Source organism: Balaenoptera acutorostrata, chromosome 8 (genome assembly GCF_949987535.1).
Source record: "Balaenoptera acutorostrata chromosome 8, mBalAcu1.1, whole genome shotgun sequence".
In the NCBI taxonomy this organism is placed as follows: domain Eukaryota; kingdom Metazoa; phylum Chordata; class Mammalia; order Artiodactyla; family Balaenopteridae; genus Balaenoptera; species Balaenoptera acutorostrata.
This window is the reverse complement of record NC_080071.1, coordinates 42,301,804-42,318,008: the sequence shown is the minus strand read 5'-3', so window position 1 is coordinate 42,318,008 and position 16,205 is coordinate 42,301,804. Positions and strand designations below refer to the sequence as shown.

The 16,205-nt window shown below is 34.7% G+C and overlaps 1 protein-coding gene across 7 annotated transcripts in view; it reads right to left on the bottom strand.

The window, feature by feature from the left end:
- Positions 1-1,879: 1,879 nt before the first annotated feature.
- The window catches only part of ITPRID2 (ITPR interacting domain containing 2), a 38,733-nt gene continuing 24,407 nt past the window's right edge, over positions 1,880-16,205 (bottom strand). The window contains exons 12-18 of one of the 7 annotated variants that reach the window (XM_057551024.1): positions 14,896-14,973; positions 14,692-14,819; positions 14,151-14,301; positions 13,046-13,099; positions 11,887-12,348; positions 3,622-3,739; positions 1,880-3,028 (exon numbers count right to left, since the gene is read on the bottom strand). In XM_057551024.1, the coding sequence (XP_057407007.1) occupies positions 3,635-3,739; positions 11,887-12,348; positions 13,046-13,099; positions 14,151-14,301; positions 14,692-14,819; positions 14,896-14,973 (978 nt within the window). In that variant the 3' untranslated portion in view covers positions 1,880-3,028; positions 3,622-3,634. Of the gene's footprint in view, positions 3,029-3,621; positions 3,740-11,886; positions 12,349-13,033; positions 13,100-14,150; positions 14,302-14,691; positions 14,820-14,895; positions 14,974-16,205 lie in introns of all 7 variants that reach the window. The other 6 variants (XM_057551025.1, XM_057551026.1, XM_057551023.1 and 3 more) reach the window with 6 other exon arrangements.

Here is a 16,205-nt window from a genome sequence, read left to right as displayed (position 1 = left end):
TAAATGATTCTAACAGCCATACGTAACCTACTACAACTTAGATCCTTAATTTAAGATAGAATGTTTTGTCTTCCCACTTCCTAAGTGCTATCAATTCTTCCTTTCCAGGAAAGGGTAAAAAAAAAAAAAAAAAAACAAGAAACTGTGCTTCAGTTCTGCTTTATTCTCCCAACTAGCACTACACTCCCATTTGGACAGGTCAGGAGAATGGGCAGTACACCATCTCTTCAGGAATCCCCGAAACATACTTTTTTTTACATTATTTTACATGGACTTTACTGCATTCTTATTTTCCTCTACAACAAGTTAAATGTTGTAAACCTAAAACTGCTCTAAAAATAATGTCTTAAAAAAAAAAGCGGTGAGACATCCAGCTGAGCTTAATTGTCTTAATTAGTGTAAGACAATTTATTATTGTCTTAATTGGTGTAAGACAATTATTTTTTTTTTAATTATTTATTTATTTATTTTTGGCTGTGTTGGGTCTTCGTTTCTGTGCGTGGGCTTTCTCAAGTTGTGGCAAGTGGGGGCCACTCTTCATCGCGGTGCGCGGGCCTCTCACTGTCGCGGCCTCTCTTGTTGCGGAGCACAAGCTCCAGACGCACGGGCTCAGTAGTTGTCGCTCACGGGCCTAGTTGCTCCGTGGCATGTGGGATCTTCCCAGACCAGGGCTCGAACCCGTGTCCCCTGCACTGGCAGGCAGACTCTCAACCACTGCGCCACCAGGGAAGCCCAAGACAATTATTTTAAATGTTACAGAAATTCAACCTAATGTTCTTAGAGGAACAGTACTTACTTCAAGTCTGAGAAGCTGCCCATTTTTGTCAATGGTACATCATTCACAGTGGCTCCCAACTTCCATATCACCATTTCAAGTTCCTTTTTCCTTCTATGCCTTCTTCATTCAGGCTCTTAGCACAATAGGTACAAGCTATACACAGCTTGGGCTCTTAAAAACATGCCTTCGCCAATCATATAGTAATTCAAACTGGATTTATAACCTTTGCTAATATTCTTAATAAACCCTATCCTTTCCACTTCCCATTCTTCAAGACTTTACACAAACCGAATCTTCTCAGTGAAGACTTACTTCTCCAACCACCCCAGGCTACACTTTTGCAGATTCTTTTTATGATCTTCATATTTTTCATTTGATACTTTAAACTTACCCATTAAGAAAAAAAAATGTCCTGTCCTTCCATCTAGACCCTCTCTCATTCATTTCAGCAGCTAGCATGGTGGCATGAATATAGTAGCTTTCAAATGTTCAAGTACACAAAAGATTTAGAATGGAAAGAGGAGATGAAGTTCATTTTATTTGACTTATAAACTGTGTAAGGGATTTGCCCATTGACTCAGGCTGTTATTCCAGTTGTATTACCTCTCATTTTGATTGTCAAATTCTGGGTATCTTGTATTGTCAGAAATGAACTATAAGTGGCTACAAAGCTGATTAGTTAAAAATCATTGATATTTGTATAACTATTAATGTTGGGTGTTTGGCTTATACGTATCATTGCAATTATGAGAATCAAGTAGTCAAATTGCTGAATAATTTGGCCAAAGACTAAGGTAATATTTTAATGTCTGTTCTTTGTAGTTTAACAGTGCATTTTAAAGGAAAGTTTTATTTTGCCTCAGATGGTAATCATTAGGACCACAGAACTGGATGAGACCAAGAGGCATCAGTGTGCACTCTTCCTCCAGGGTGGTCTAGTCTTAACCATTTTTGAAAGCATCATAGAGGCCTCTTGAGGAAAAGAGAATTTTAGCCTGTTAGGTTATATGCTCCAATTCTTTTGGACCTTATTTGTTACTCATCAAATCTAATCCAAATTCTTCATGTTGTGGTTCAAGAAAAGAAATCACTAAAAACATGTTAGGCAAAATAAATACTTTATTAAGTTTTTTTTTTTTAGAAATCAGCCTTTGTGTGATAATTCAAACATTTAAAAACCTTTTAGATATTCTTTCAAAGTATACTGTTAACATCTCAACCACTTTTGATTAAAATTTCACACAAAGAAATATGATAGGAGTTGAAAATTATAAATGCTAAAGAATAATTCTAATAACATTTGGTTGTTACTTTACACATTTATTTAACATATATAAAACCAAATATGAAACTACCTTCCTTTTTTTCCCATAAAACAAACAGTTCTCACTGGTTAAAAATGAATTAAAACCATCTATTATGAGAAAAACAAATCTAAATTACTTCCATTTTGAAAAAACAAAACCAGCTTATTCATTTCTATCCATTCAAGTCACAGGCCCCATTATTTTGGCAATACTCCACTATTTAGTCTAAAAGAAGAAACATCTCCTTATAATAAAGAAGTCTGGACAATGCAATAAGTACATAGTGTTTAACCTAAGGCATGTTTCCAAAAAAAAAAAAAAACTACATAAGCTATAATAAAATTACAATTGTCTTGGGTAAAGTAACAATGCTTTACAGTGTAAGAACATTAAGTAGTTTTAGGTAACATATAAATTCTATCCTACTGCTATTAGTAACCTCCTCAAGAATTAAGAGCAATTTTTACAAGAGAACAATTTATCTTCTTGGAAGTGACACTAATTAACAGCAGTGGAGGGAAAAATCATTGGTTGTTTCAAGCTCTCAAAAAATGAATCAGTTATTGCACAGTAAATACCTCATAGAGGTCAGTGTTTTAAGAAGCTAGTCTGAAGAAATATGTTATTTATAAGTTGGTTAAGTCTGGAAGTTTTCAAGTTTTAAAATTAATTCTTCCTAGGGAATCAATTGAAAAATATTGACATACAAATAAATATTAGGCTTTTCAAATGGCTACAGTTTTGATAGTTTAGAAAAGAAAGTCAGCAAAGTGCCTAAGTTTCTATGTTTTTTAAAAAGATATGCACAGAAGAAATAAACATTGTACACTGTATACAGTAGCCCAGCTCAGCAGCAAGTATCTTCTGAAGCACAAATGACACCTCCACCAGTGTATATCATTGATAACTCCAATATCACACAGCTAATAGGACCCATGCCAATCTTAAAAAAGAAAGAGAAGTGAACATTAAACATTTTTCAATTACTACTGAAAGGTCTTTAAAAGGGAGGATGAGAATATTCTGTAAAAAAATATATATATAAATACATATGTGTTTATATTTATATATATATATATATATGATCCTCCTTTATAAATTATGACATGATTAGATATGGGACCTATGAGATATGTTTCTTTAAAAGACAAAGATACTAAAAATTTATGATTAAGGCTTGAAATCTTGATCCATAAATTGTACATTTGAAATAATATTAAAACCAGTGCTATCAAAATAAAACTCAGGTTTGAAGGTCCCAATTTCCCCAATTCCAGAATTTATTTACTATAATGAAATTTCAATAAAATGACAAAATATCAATAATCCTTTGGAGGTTTGAGATTATGAGATTTGACATGCTTACACTTCAAATGAGGTTGTAAGAGGTTTTCACACTGCAGTATAACATATTACATACTTTCTATAAATCAAAATTTAGCTAGAGAAACAGACCTGTATACTAAAAAAAAAAAAGTATTAAAAACTAAGTACTAATTTACATTTAGCTAAACAAAGAAATTCAGAAAATTTTACCTATAAATTCCATTTAATGACTATCTTGCTTAGAATTAGATGCTTTACTTGAAGATACTGCTGCCAGAAGTCCACTTACAATTTCCCGTCTGATTTCCCCAACAATAGACTCTTTAATCTAGAATGGAAGAAGAGGAAAATAAGAATTTAACAATATGACTATAATCCATTTTATTCTATTTTCAGAAAAATAAATAAATAGCATTTAATTCCTGCAGTCAGCTAAACTATAGAGAAAACTACAACCTTCATGTAAACCCTTCATGAAATACAGAGAGCAAGTAGGGAATCACATCCATCTATCCTCAAACTCAGATCACATTCTGAGGTCTTATCTAGCACAACTCAGATAGCTCCATTATAAAATATCACAATTCCCAAGTTGAGAACATTAACAAACGTTAGATTTTAAAACTTCATTAGATAATTTGCCCCATGACACAAAATAACCTGAAAGAACTGATTAAATGTTAGGTTCACTTTTATGTTTTTTGTTAATGTCTATCTTTGTTTGGTAACCAGCAGGATACTCAAGTGTTCTCATTGTTAAGAAAACCTATTAGTGGCAAAATAATATACAGGTGTATTGCCTGTTTATACTAACTGAAAGCAAAGTATCTAAAGAAGTTACATATTATTCTAACCTAACATGTGCATTTTAAGTGAAAAGAAGAAATGATCATTTAGTAAAATTTAGTTTAAAACATGAAAAAAAAATCCTCTAATCAACCATAAACTCTAAAGAAATAAATTTTTATTTAGTTGTATGGTACATTTGTCACCTGTCTGAAAATTTTGCTTCGGACAAGGATTTACACATCATTTTATTGTTGGAAAAGGCAAACAGACCTAGGGGCAATGACAATTCCATCAAGATTTTCTTCTCCAGATGCCCAAACACTACACATGCCTATCTATGCCTTTTTCTCTCTAATGATATAGCATCACCTCCAAATAGCCCTTTGTGAAGGCTTTAAATGTGTATTTCCTGAAATAAGCTGATAACACCTTCCCGAATTAGCACTTGAGACACTCTCAACCAGCTTTTAAAAGTTCTACATTTCCAGTTTCCTGTCAGCCTGATCTGTTTCCTTAAATGTTCCTAAGTACATCCTGAACACATCTCAATTGAAGTCTTTCCAAAAATGGCTCTGTATTAATGTCATGCAAAATTGGTACACAATACATATTTATACATAAGTATTCAGAGAAACAAATGCTCCTTAGCTACCAGCCATCTGTACTGAAACATATTTAAATAAATAGAAGCTTCTCATCTTACCTTCTACCAATATTTCTAAGCTATAAACAACAAAACATCAAGTTTCTTAAGTTCATAGTACTTCAGATTCATTTTTTAAACAAATATGTATTGGATACAAATATTATGAAAACCAGAATCTCTTTGCCACAATATACAAGTGCAAATGCAGTGTGTTGAATCAGATCCTCTGTAAATCTATATTTACAAAAGACAGTGAGTAGCAGAGTCTTTCAGTCCTGTTGTCCAATGCACATCTCATCGTACTTCATCATTCAAAAACAAACTAGCTAGAAAGTATTCTCTACAAACCAAAATGTGTGCCAACATTTGGGGGGGGTGTGGGGTACAGATATTACTGGAGTAAAGCATAAAAGAGTCTCTACCAAGGATGTTATAATCTAGATGGGCACAAAATGAATATTGTTTCATGAAATATTGAAAGGAGAAAATTATTTATTAATTCATTAATGACATAAGAACAAATTTTTAAAAATGAGAGACTAGTATGGGCTAGAAGAGGAAAAAAATAAATTCTCAGAGAATAGCAGTCTTTAACATAGTAATGAAAAAGAAACGAAAATTTCAGACAATAGTGAGGATGAAAACTGTAGCAAGAGCACCTTGGAGACACAGCAAAAAGAAGCCTAGCCAACAAGACAGTTCCTACTAGGTAAAGAGTACAAGGGAATTAGAATAGAAACGGGGAGCTCAAATGGAAATTAATCAATGTATCCTGGCACACAGTTAAGTGCTCAATGAATGTTTGAATAAATGCATCAATGAGAGTGAGACAGCACATGCCTGAGAGAGACAGTATCAGACACAAAAAGGAACAGAAAGTAGAAAAACAAAGGACTACAGACTAGCACTGAAAATGACAAAACACCTTTGATAATTTATTGAAGTAATAAACGTATGAACAAATAAATTAGTTCCAAAGTCTCCCACGCTACAGAGAGGTGGGAAGGATTAGTAGTGAGAAAATCAGTGGGATGGATGGTGAAGTCACCTTTATAACTTTCAAAAAGTAAGACAGGCTGAAGACAGACTACTTGAGATTAAGGAAGGAATGCACATTGGCAAATAGGCTGACAGCAAGCCTGAAGTGTGGGGCAACATGTCCATTTATTACGCATCTACTGAGTTACTGAGTGCTTCCTGTGTGGCAGCCATTATATCAAGTGATCACTAATACAACTGTAATAAGAACACATGCAAGCTGTGTATTTACCAAAATACATGTTAAAGCTTGCCAGATGAAATGTAATAGATACAAAAAGGCATGAACCAAGCCTAGGAACTTCAATAAACAAAGTACTCTCTACACAGAGCAATCTGTGTTTATGCTTTGATATGTAATTCTGTTCCATTTGCTTCTGTGGGCAGATGCTCATTTATTCTATTAAGTAATCTTCTTACTTAATTTTTTTTTTAAAGTAACTATAAACAGTCTCAGGCCACTGATTACATACATCACAGACCACCTGGGCAAATTCCAAGAGTGTGTACATGTCCCCACTACAACATATGCAATCTGCACAGGAATGGGGTATCTTTCATCTGACAAAAGCTTAGTTATTAAAATGAGTGTATTGAATATTTGCAAGAACTTCCAGTGTTTTCCTTCAAAAGAATTCTACTGCATTAACACATTATAAATAATGAAAGCATTCTTTTAAAAAAGTTCACATATGGTGAAATAATGGAAACAAAGGCCTGATAGACATAATTGTTTCACGCACCCATGACTGCAATAAGAAAACTTCCCTGAAAGTGTCTGCCAAACATGTTTAATCCTCACCTACAAAACTGTTCAACCCAAGCTTAAATCTTGCCTTCATGAATAGTGGCTTTGTTAATGGGGTTAGAGACCCATAATTTACTGGGAAGACAATCTAATTTTCTTGGTAGCTGATACAATAAGCTTAAAAAAAAATTGGAATTCAGTACCATATATATTTAAGTAAAAAGATTACCAATTTTAAATGAACAGAATCAAGACTAATCTGAATTTTAAATATTTTGTAAACAAAGTTTAACAGAACACCATTGTAATTGAGCTATGATAATAACCCAAATTATTTGTTTAAATTGTAAATGGCATTAGACTAACTTATCTGTTAACACATGCTTTTAAATTGCTTCAGAAGAGTTTATTTTCTTAAGGACATCAGTATTCCTTCTTTTTTTTTTTTTTTTAACCTGGTTCTCTGATGCTTTATTTATTTTTCTAAACATTTTTATTGGAGTATAATTGCTTTACAATGGTGTGTTAGTTTCTGCTTTATAACAAAGTGAATCAGTTATACATATACATATATCCCCATATCTCCTCCCTCTTGTGTCTCCCTCCCTCCCACCCTCCCTATCCAACCCTTCTAGCTGGTCACAAAGCACAGAGCTGATCTCGCTGTGCTAGGCAACTGCTTCCCACTAGCAACCTATTTTACATTTGATAGTGTATATATGTCCATATACACTACCACTCTCTCACTTTGTCCCAGCTTACCCTTTCCCCTCCCCGTGTCCTCAAGTCCATTCTCTAGTAGGTCTGTGTCTTTATTCCCGTCTTGCCACTAGGTTCTCCACGACCATTTTTTTTTTTTTTTTTTTTTTTAGATTCCATATATATGTGTTAGCATACGGTATTTGTTTTTCTCTTTCTGACTTACTTCACTCTGTATGACAGACTCTAGGTCCATCCACCTCACTACAAATAACTCAATTTCATTTCTTTTTATGGCTGAGTAATATTCCATTGTATATATGTGCTACATCTTCTTTATCCATTCATCTGTTGATTGATACTTAGGTTGCTTCCATGTCCTGGCTATTGTAAATAGAGCTGCAATGAACATTGTGGTACATGACTCTTTTTGAATTATGGTTTTCTCAGGGTATATGCCCAGTAGTGGGATTGCTGGGTCTTATGGTAGTTCTATTTTTAGTTTTTTAAGGAACCTCCATACTGTTCTCCATAGTGGCTGTATCAATTTACATTCCCACCAACAGTGTATGAGGGTTGCGTTTTCTCCACACCCTCTCCAGCATTTATTGTTTGTAGATTTTTTGATGATGGCCATTCTGACTGGTATGAGATGATATGGCATTGTAGTTTTGATTTGCATTTCTCTAATGATTAATGATGTTGAGCATTCTTTCATGTGTTTGTTGGCAATCTGTATATCTTCTTTGGAGAAATGTCTGATTCCTCCAGCTCCATTTTTCGTTCTCAAGATTGCTTTGGCTAGTCGGGGTCTTTTGTGTTTCCATACAGATTGTGAAATTTTCTGTTCTAGTTCTGTGAAAAATGCCAGTGGTAGTTTGATAGGGATTGCATTGAATCTGTAGATTGCTTTGGGTAGTAGAGTCATTTTCACAATGTTGATTCTTCCAATCCAAGAACATGGTATATCTCTCCATCTGTTGGTATCATCTTTAATTACTTTCATCAGTGTCTTATAGTTTTCTGCATACAGGTCTTTTGTCTCCTTAGGTAGGTTTATTCCTAGGTATTTTATTCTTTTTGTTGCAATGGTAAATGGGAGTGTTTCCTTAATTTCACTTTCAGATTTTTCATCATTAGTGTATAGGAATGCAAGAGATTTCTGTGCATTAATTTTGTATCCTGCTACTTTACCAAATTCATTGATTAGCTCTAGTAGTTTTCTGGTAGCATCTTTAGGATTCTCTATGTATAGTAGTATCATGTCATCTACAAAAAGTGACAGCTTTACTTCTTTTTTTCCAATTTGGATTCCTTTTCTTTCTTTTTTCTTCTCTGCTTGCTGTGGCTAAAGCTTCCAAAACTATGTGGAACAATAGTGGTGAGAGTGGGCAACCTTGTCTTGTTCCTGATCTTAGTGGAAATGGTTTCAGTTTTTCTCCATTGAGGACAGTGTTGGCTCTGGGTTTGTCATATATGGCCTTTATTATGTTGAGGTAAGTTCCTTCTTTGTCTACTTTCTGGAGGGTTTTTATCATAAATGGGTGTTGAATTTTGTCAAAAGCTTTCTCTGCATCTATGGAGATGATCATATGGTTTTTCTCCTTCAATTCGTTAATATGGTGTATCACACTGATGATTGATTTGCGTATATTGAAGAATCCTTGCATTCCTGGGGTAAACCCCATTTGATTATGGTGTATGATCCTTTTAATGTGCTGTTGGATTCTGTTTGCTAGTATTTTGTTGAGGATGTTTGCATCTCTGTTCATCAGTGATATTGGTCTGTAGTTTTCTTTTTTCTTTTTCTTTTTTTTAGTATTCCTTCTTATGCCTTGTTTGATCTACTACGTATTTTGCTTGCTAAGTCCTTCTTTGTAGACAGTTAAAAGGGTCAATACTAAGCCAAAGTTTGTCCAAACTATGCCAAATTCTGAATTAGGGAGTTTCTAATTAACAGGTTTAATAACAAATTCTGAAAAATTCTTCAAACATTTGCCTTGCATATCAGTTTTCAAATTACAAAATCTTCCATATTTGATGGGAGGTTCTTATAAACGATTAATTCTGTAGCACCACCACATTATGATGGGAACAACCAACTTTTCTACATGTATGCTATGTTCTATCAATCAGCCAAAAAATCAATGTTCTGGCTTAGGGATGCTTTACCCCCAGGAAATTACTTACAGCACATATCAGGCCAACCGTTAACAACTTTAAAAATGAGGACTCAACTGTGCATTAAGGGAATATTTGTGCTAAATGAATACATAGAAGTCCAGTTTCCAAGGAAAATTTTCAAACCAGAACAAGCTAAAGGGAACAAAAATATCACATTTCTAGGTGGGGGGAGAGTACCTTAAAACTTACTTCCTCGGTTAACATATATATTGTGGAGAAAAATAATTTTTTGAGTAAAACTCAATTCTACTCAAAAATTGATCTTTGATGTGAAACACATAAATAAGAATGGATTATAATCAGTCACACCGAACTAACTGAGCAAGGTAGATGTACAGACCCTGCTAAATATCTGCCAGCCACAACCAACCTACAAAAGTAATTACATTTGTAGGACAAATAAATTTACAGAATTAAGACCTTTTAAACTTTAAGTTGGTAATTCATGTGATGAAAAGAAATTACATACATGCAGTCTCATCTGCTAGAATGCTTGTTTTGTAAATGTGAATTTGTCTGAATGTCAGCTTAACCTGGGAACAGAGTACCCAAAGTGTACAAACATTAAACACCTACCAGCTATGTCAGTTCACTGTGTTATGAAGCACACCTATCTGCATCTGGCATTAAAACTTTCTGCTGAATTTCATGTCACCCTCCTCCACCACTTCACAATAACTCACAAGCTGCAACCCTTCCAAAGTCCAATTCCACAAGCAAATTTCAGGTCTTTTTCAAGGTAAAGTGTCACATTATTGCAGTATTTATGTATTTCTTAACCATTTTACATTTATAAAATAGTGTTACTGTTTTTATTAGGTTTTTACCTTTTTAAAAACATGTCACTAAGTTTTGAGTGTTATGCTTCTAATACTATTTTCCCCATAAGCTCTGTGTTTTTATTATACAAATTTGCATATAACACAACGATTTTTAGGAATGGATATATCATACTATAACAAAACTGACTATTTTCAGTATACTTCTCAAGCTACTATCATGCAGCTATAAATGGTGGCACCTAATACACATAAACTAATCTTTGGACCCAGAGGATCAATGGCCCATTTGAAGGAACATTTTGGTCTGTTGCCACCATTATTGACCTATAACCACTAAAAATTTGTTTTATGCTACTCATGAGTTAATTCTAAAACTATGTTAAGTTCACATTACTGAATTTATTGGAAATACACAGATTAAAAAGAGGGAGTCACTGACACTAATTTCTCTGGCTCATTTTGATTTTTTCCAGTTCTAAATTCTTAGTTCTCAATACATTATACCAAATGATTTCTGTATGATTTTTCAATTGTTTCCTGAGTTAGTCTTATTTACCTTCCTACTAGACTTTAAGCTTAAGGATTCATGTCTCATATCTATTTTTCTTTTATCCTTACAGAGCAGGTACTCATTAAGACACTTATAAACCTTTTTTTTTTTTTTTAACTTATAGGAGATTCTTCTTTTTAAACTATTGGAAAGAATGAATGATCCTTTTTTATCATGGATTTTAGTATCTCATTTGGAAAGAATTATGAGTAATTATGGTTCTTCCTTAGAGTTACTCTTAATACAGGGAACAGAATGAAAAAAATAAATTCAACATGTCTAATTTTTATTTCATGCACTCTATTGGATTTTGCACCCAAAGACACAATGTGATTTGAGAAGAAAAGGAAAAAAAAGTCATCATAAACATGTATCTATAGCAGTCTCCCTTTTTAAATGATATACATACTATTCCTTACTACCTGATCCTAGTGCCAAAAGCAACTATTTTACTAATTTTCTCAATTAATTTTTGCCCTTGATCACTAATCTTCCTAAGTTTCTGCAGTCTTTTTGGTAACCTAGAACTATGGTTAAATATTTCAGGTCTGCATACTGCTAATCACACAGGGTAAACCTTCTTTTCATTTTGTATTTCTATCTTTGAACAACTTATATAATTTCCACATTTCTCCACCCACTAAGCCAAATAGCTCAAATTTTTTTTACTTCTTAAAAATCTCAACACCATTTTTTTATGTCAATTGACATTATTAAATGACAGCTTTTAATCCTGGAAGAGATCTAAATTATAATCCCTAATTTTACAAAGGTGGAAACAGAGGTCTAGAGAGTTTGTCACGTGTTCACTTATTTGAACCCTACATATGCCTTCTTCACCAGAGTGAATATAGAGAATTGCAATTATTTCACACTGGAGTATGAAATATGCAGAAACGGCATTATAAACATATCTTAATAGACACGAGTTGGATCAATGAGAAAATTACTGAGTACAGTGAATCAAAGGAATAGCTTATAAATAATTAATGTTCAAACAAAACCTACTCCAAATAAACTAAGCATAGGTTTTACTCACCTCCCTTATGACTTGCTGTAACTCATCTTGCTCCACATTTTTATGCATTTCCTCAGCAGCTGGCGATAATGAGATTTTTCCATGCTCTTTCTCCACTTCAGATTTAGGTCCTACAGCCTCTGAGCCTTCTTCAGCTGCAACAACTTCCTCAGAACTTTCCATATCTGGAGGTGTCTGCACAGAGCCTGTTCTAGAAGGAGCAGTTGGTGTTAAGGCCACCGACGCTCGGAATACCTTCTTGCTTGGTACCAGATGGGTTTTGGGTCTGCCCACTGAGTCACTAGAAGGTACTCCAGTTCTATTGGCATGAGAGGGACCAGAACATACAGAAGATGACTCTGACGTTGCTTGGGAGAAAACAGATTCTAAGCTTTCTCCAGGAGGAACTTCAAATCCCATTTCTCCAAGGCCCAGGCCCAATTCAGACCTCAGATATGACTGTTCCCGCATCAGTTCAGTGACCTGGAGATGAGAAAAACTGTAATTCTTCTCTCTTGAAATTAAGATTGGTAGTTAAAAGAAGATTAAAATCCTAGGTGTGATTACTGCCCCAAATCACTTAACTTGTAAAGACATGATTCTAATGCATTCATTTAGTTACTACTCAATTTCATTTGCAAAAATAGCAAGGAAAATTTAAATTCACAGAGATCAAGCCATAAAATGTCTAACTAAACTATAGCTGGATGAAATTTTACTTGGTCCCATACAGGGGTCCAAATTACATATCAAGAAGAGTAACTTGTAAAAAATAAAATAGCTACTCATAATGCCCCCCAAATGAACTGATTTGCTTAAAAAATAATAAAAATCATACTTTTGTTCAAAAAGTAGTCATCTTACAGATCCAATTACCAAAAGGACCTGGAATCAGACTGTGAAAGCACATTTCCTGGAGTATGAATTACTTTTTATGATGCATTATTTCCTTTAGGCCACAAAGATAAATCACTGTTGTAATTAACTGGCTCTTTAGTGGCCAAAGATGGCAGTGGACTTTCAGAAGTGCCCAAGTCACTTCTAATCAATTTAACTAACTTATCAAATTCTGTATTTTAAAAAAATTTCATCTACATTAGGTAAACTGTGTGTTTATGAAATATTATATCATTCCCTTCCCCAGTGATTTAAAAGGAAAGAGTCTTACTGGTTCCATTACATTCAATGGAGAAGGGCATGACAAGTTATCAGCGCTTCTACTGCCACACATTCCCTGAAAAAGTAAGAACAATATATGTGTGTGTGTGTATTTTTTCAAATTGCAAGTGTTTTATAATGAACTAATTATTGCTCTGAAGCAGTCATTTATGTCACAAAGGTCAGCCTAAACTGTCACAGGATCCTATAAAATGTGTTACTGTGACTGAAGTTTGCATAGAAGATGTTCTGATTCTTTGCTCTCACCAACACACATTTCTCAGAATAATGGATCAAAACCTTTTATGGAAAAAGATATTCATTGACAATACAGGATATTCTTAGTCTGTGCTATACATATATATGTGTATACACACATTCTTATTCTACTCCATATGTGTGCATATATATGTGTGTGTATTCATGCATTTATTTTTAACAAAATCAGGTATGTTGTTCAATTAACAAAGAGAAAATTCAGTATTTCAACATTTCAAAACTGTATATTCTACAACTGAAAGATTTGGCAAAAATAAGAATACAACTGTTGGAGTTCAAATTGCATGGAAAGGAACATTAGGAGTAAGAATAGTGGTACAAAATAAAGAGAAACAGTGTTTCTTTCTATTCTCTTGGTTGTATACATGTTTTTCTGCTTTTACAAAGATCTCATTTAATTCCTTAAAAAACATAAAGAATGGAAAAGAATCCAGAATAAAGGAAACGTTTAAAGGAAATAGTTTTTTTTTCAAAGGCAAGAAAGGGGGAAAAGAAGGCTAAGTGAAATATATATATTACATATATCTGTGTTCTTCACAGTTACATGCAATGATTAACATCTAAATCAGTCATAGGTTAACCCACTATCATTTTCCCTTTAAAATCCCTAAACTTTTGTATTGCGCCTTATTTTCTATTATTAAAAATTAAGATTTTTCAATGTATTTCTAAATATACTAAACATTTAAGAAAATAATTACAACTTGCACATTCCACTGATTTGTGGGAAAGGCTCCTTAAAAACTCTGCATGTCTCTAATGCCATTAAAATAAGTGTTTTAAAATTAAGGGATTTGTCCTAAACAAGTCCTGAGTGAAAAACCTGTGCACAACCCAAGGTAGCGTACCATGAGTGCTGAGGAGCGGAAGGGCGAAGGCACACTCACAGCGTGAAGCTGCTCCTCCAGCCCCAGCAGACGCTCCTCCAGCCGCATCTCCAGGTCCTGAAGTTCCATTCGGACTGAATTTCTCAAGCTCTGGAGCTGATCAACTTCATATCTATCAGTAGGCACAAAGTTTGAAAAAAGCAGTTTGGAGATTCAATGTTCACAACTCTCTCACAAGCTTTCAGAAGGTACTGAACTCCAAGTTCTATAAATTAGCACAACAGCGACTGCAATAGGTGTAACCACTGGGAGAATTGGTTTTTCTTCCTCTATCCTCGATTATAAATATCCCAAACAATAAAAAACAGATTGCAACCACTATCTTCCTCAGTCCACCAAAGGCAGAGAAGTTTACCTAGCAGAACACTATGCCCAATTTTATTTATACTGGTTCACAGACTACATAAAGGGTACACAACAGTAGAAATAAAACCCAGCTTCAAAAAAAAAGTTAACAATGCTTTTTAGAAAGAAAAATATTTTGAGTCAAATGAACTTTTACCTTTCGTCCTCAGTCATATGATGATAAACCATGGTTTGCTGACGCAGCACTGCCAATTCTAAATCCATCATTTGCGTTCTAAACAAATTCAGGCTCCGCCTCATTACTTGGAGCTCCTGAAAAGTATTCTAAAATACAATACAACAGCATTAGCTTCTAAATCACATAAATTATTTTGTAACAGAGATTTAAGTAAGAACTTACTTCATAAAGAGGTAGAACAGATGATTTCTGAGTACTACAGGGAACAGCAGCAAGATCAGGTCCTCTCATCACAGGGTGCTTCAAAAGAGGCAAAGTATGATTAGAAATCAATGTTAAAGTGACTACTTCCAAATTATCTAAGGTGTTAAAAAGGCAGAATTTGGGGGTCTACATATTTTTCTCTTTGAGGCAAAAAACAAAAACAAAAACCACTTCATGTTATAAGCAGGAACCAAATAAATCAGTCCCCAATGTTACCCACTACTCCTATCTGTTTAAGGTATAAGTCAGTGTAATTGGAACGGGAAAGAGGCAAAGGAACACAATAGTTCAAACCTGTGTCTTACAGGACCTCTCTCTTGCCTTGAGAAAGCAGAAAAATAAAAAAACGCAGAAATGTAGAAGCAATAGCAAATATCATTCTGAGATTACAGAAACTACTAACTTGGCTGGAGAAAGTAGCAAGCAATCATCACACTCATTCTTAGACATCTGAGTATCTACTATGCTTCACTATTTTAGGCAGTGAAAAAGATAAAAGGAAGTAAAAGTCATTTCCAGCCTTCAGGTGTTCTCACAGTGTAAAAAAGAAGAAAGAGAAAACAGAAGTAAAAAACATATATATAATATTGGCTGGGGGCAGCATGGGGAGTGCTATGATAGGAACAAGCAAAAATCCAGATTAGGTACGTGTTCCTGACAGTGGTGACCCCCGAGCTGAGCCTTAAGAGTAAAAGGGACTTGGTCAGGTGAAGAAAAGCAAGAGCGGGGTGTTCCAGGTAAAAAAAAAAAGTAGAATGCGTAAAGAAACAGACACCTAGGGACACACGCCTATGGAGAGGCTTGCGTGCCGTCCAGCGTGGCTGGAGCACACACACAGGGAATGGGCCGGGAGAGACAGGCAGAGGCCGGGTCATGAAGAGCATCTGTCTACTGAGGTGGGGTGGGGTGAGGGTGGGGAAATTAATTAGCTGAGTTACTGCTGGGACACTGACGAGAAGACCACATTTAGAGCAGAACAAGCTGGCCTAGACAGGTGCACTTGAGGGTGCAGGTGGACAGGACCCTGGGAATCCCCAGCTTCATATAATTACAGCTGAAAGGTTAAATGTCTCACATGTAGATAGAACTTCATTTTGTAAGGAGGAAGGAGAAACACCCACTTTCTGGTTAGACTGAAAATCATGAGGAGACAATCATCATGAGGATAAAATCTATACTTAAAAGAAGCTGTATTTTACTACATAGCTTGAGAAGTTCCAACTTTCATTTTTACTGTCAAAGTGGCTGCCTGTCTACTATGTCACCAT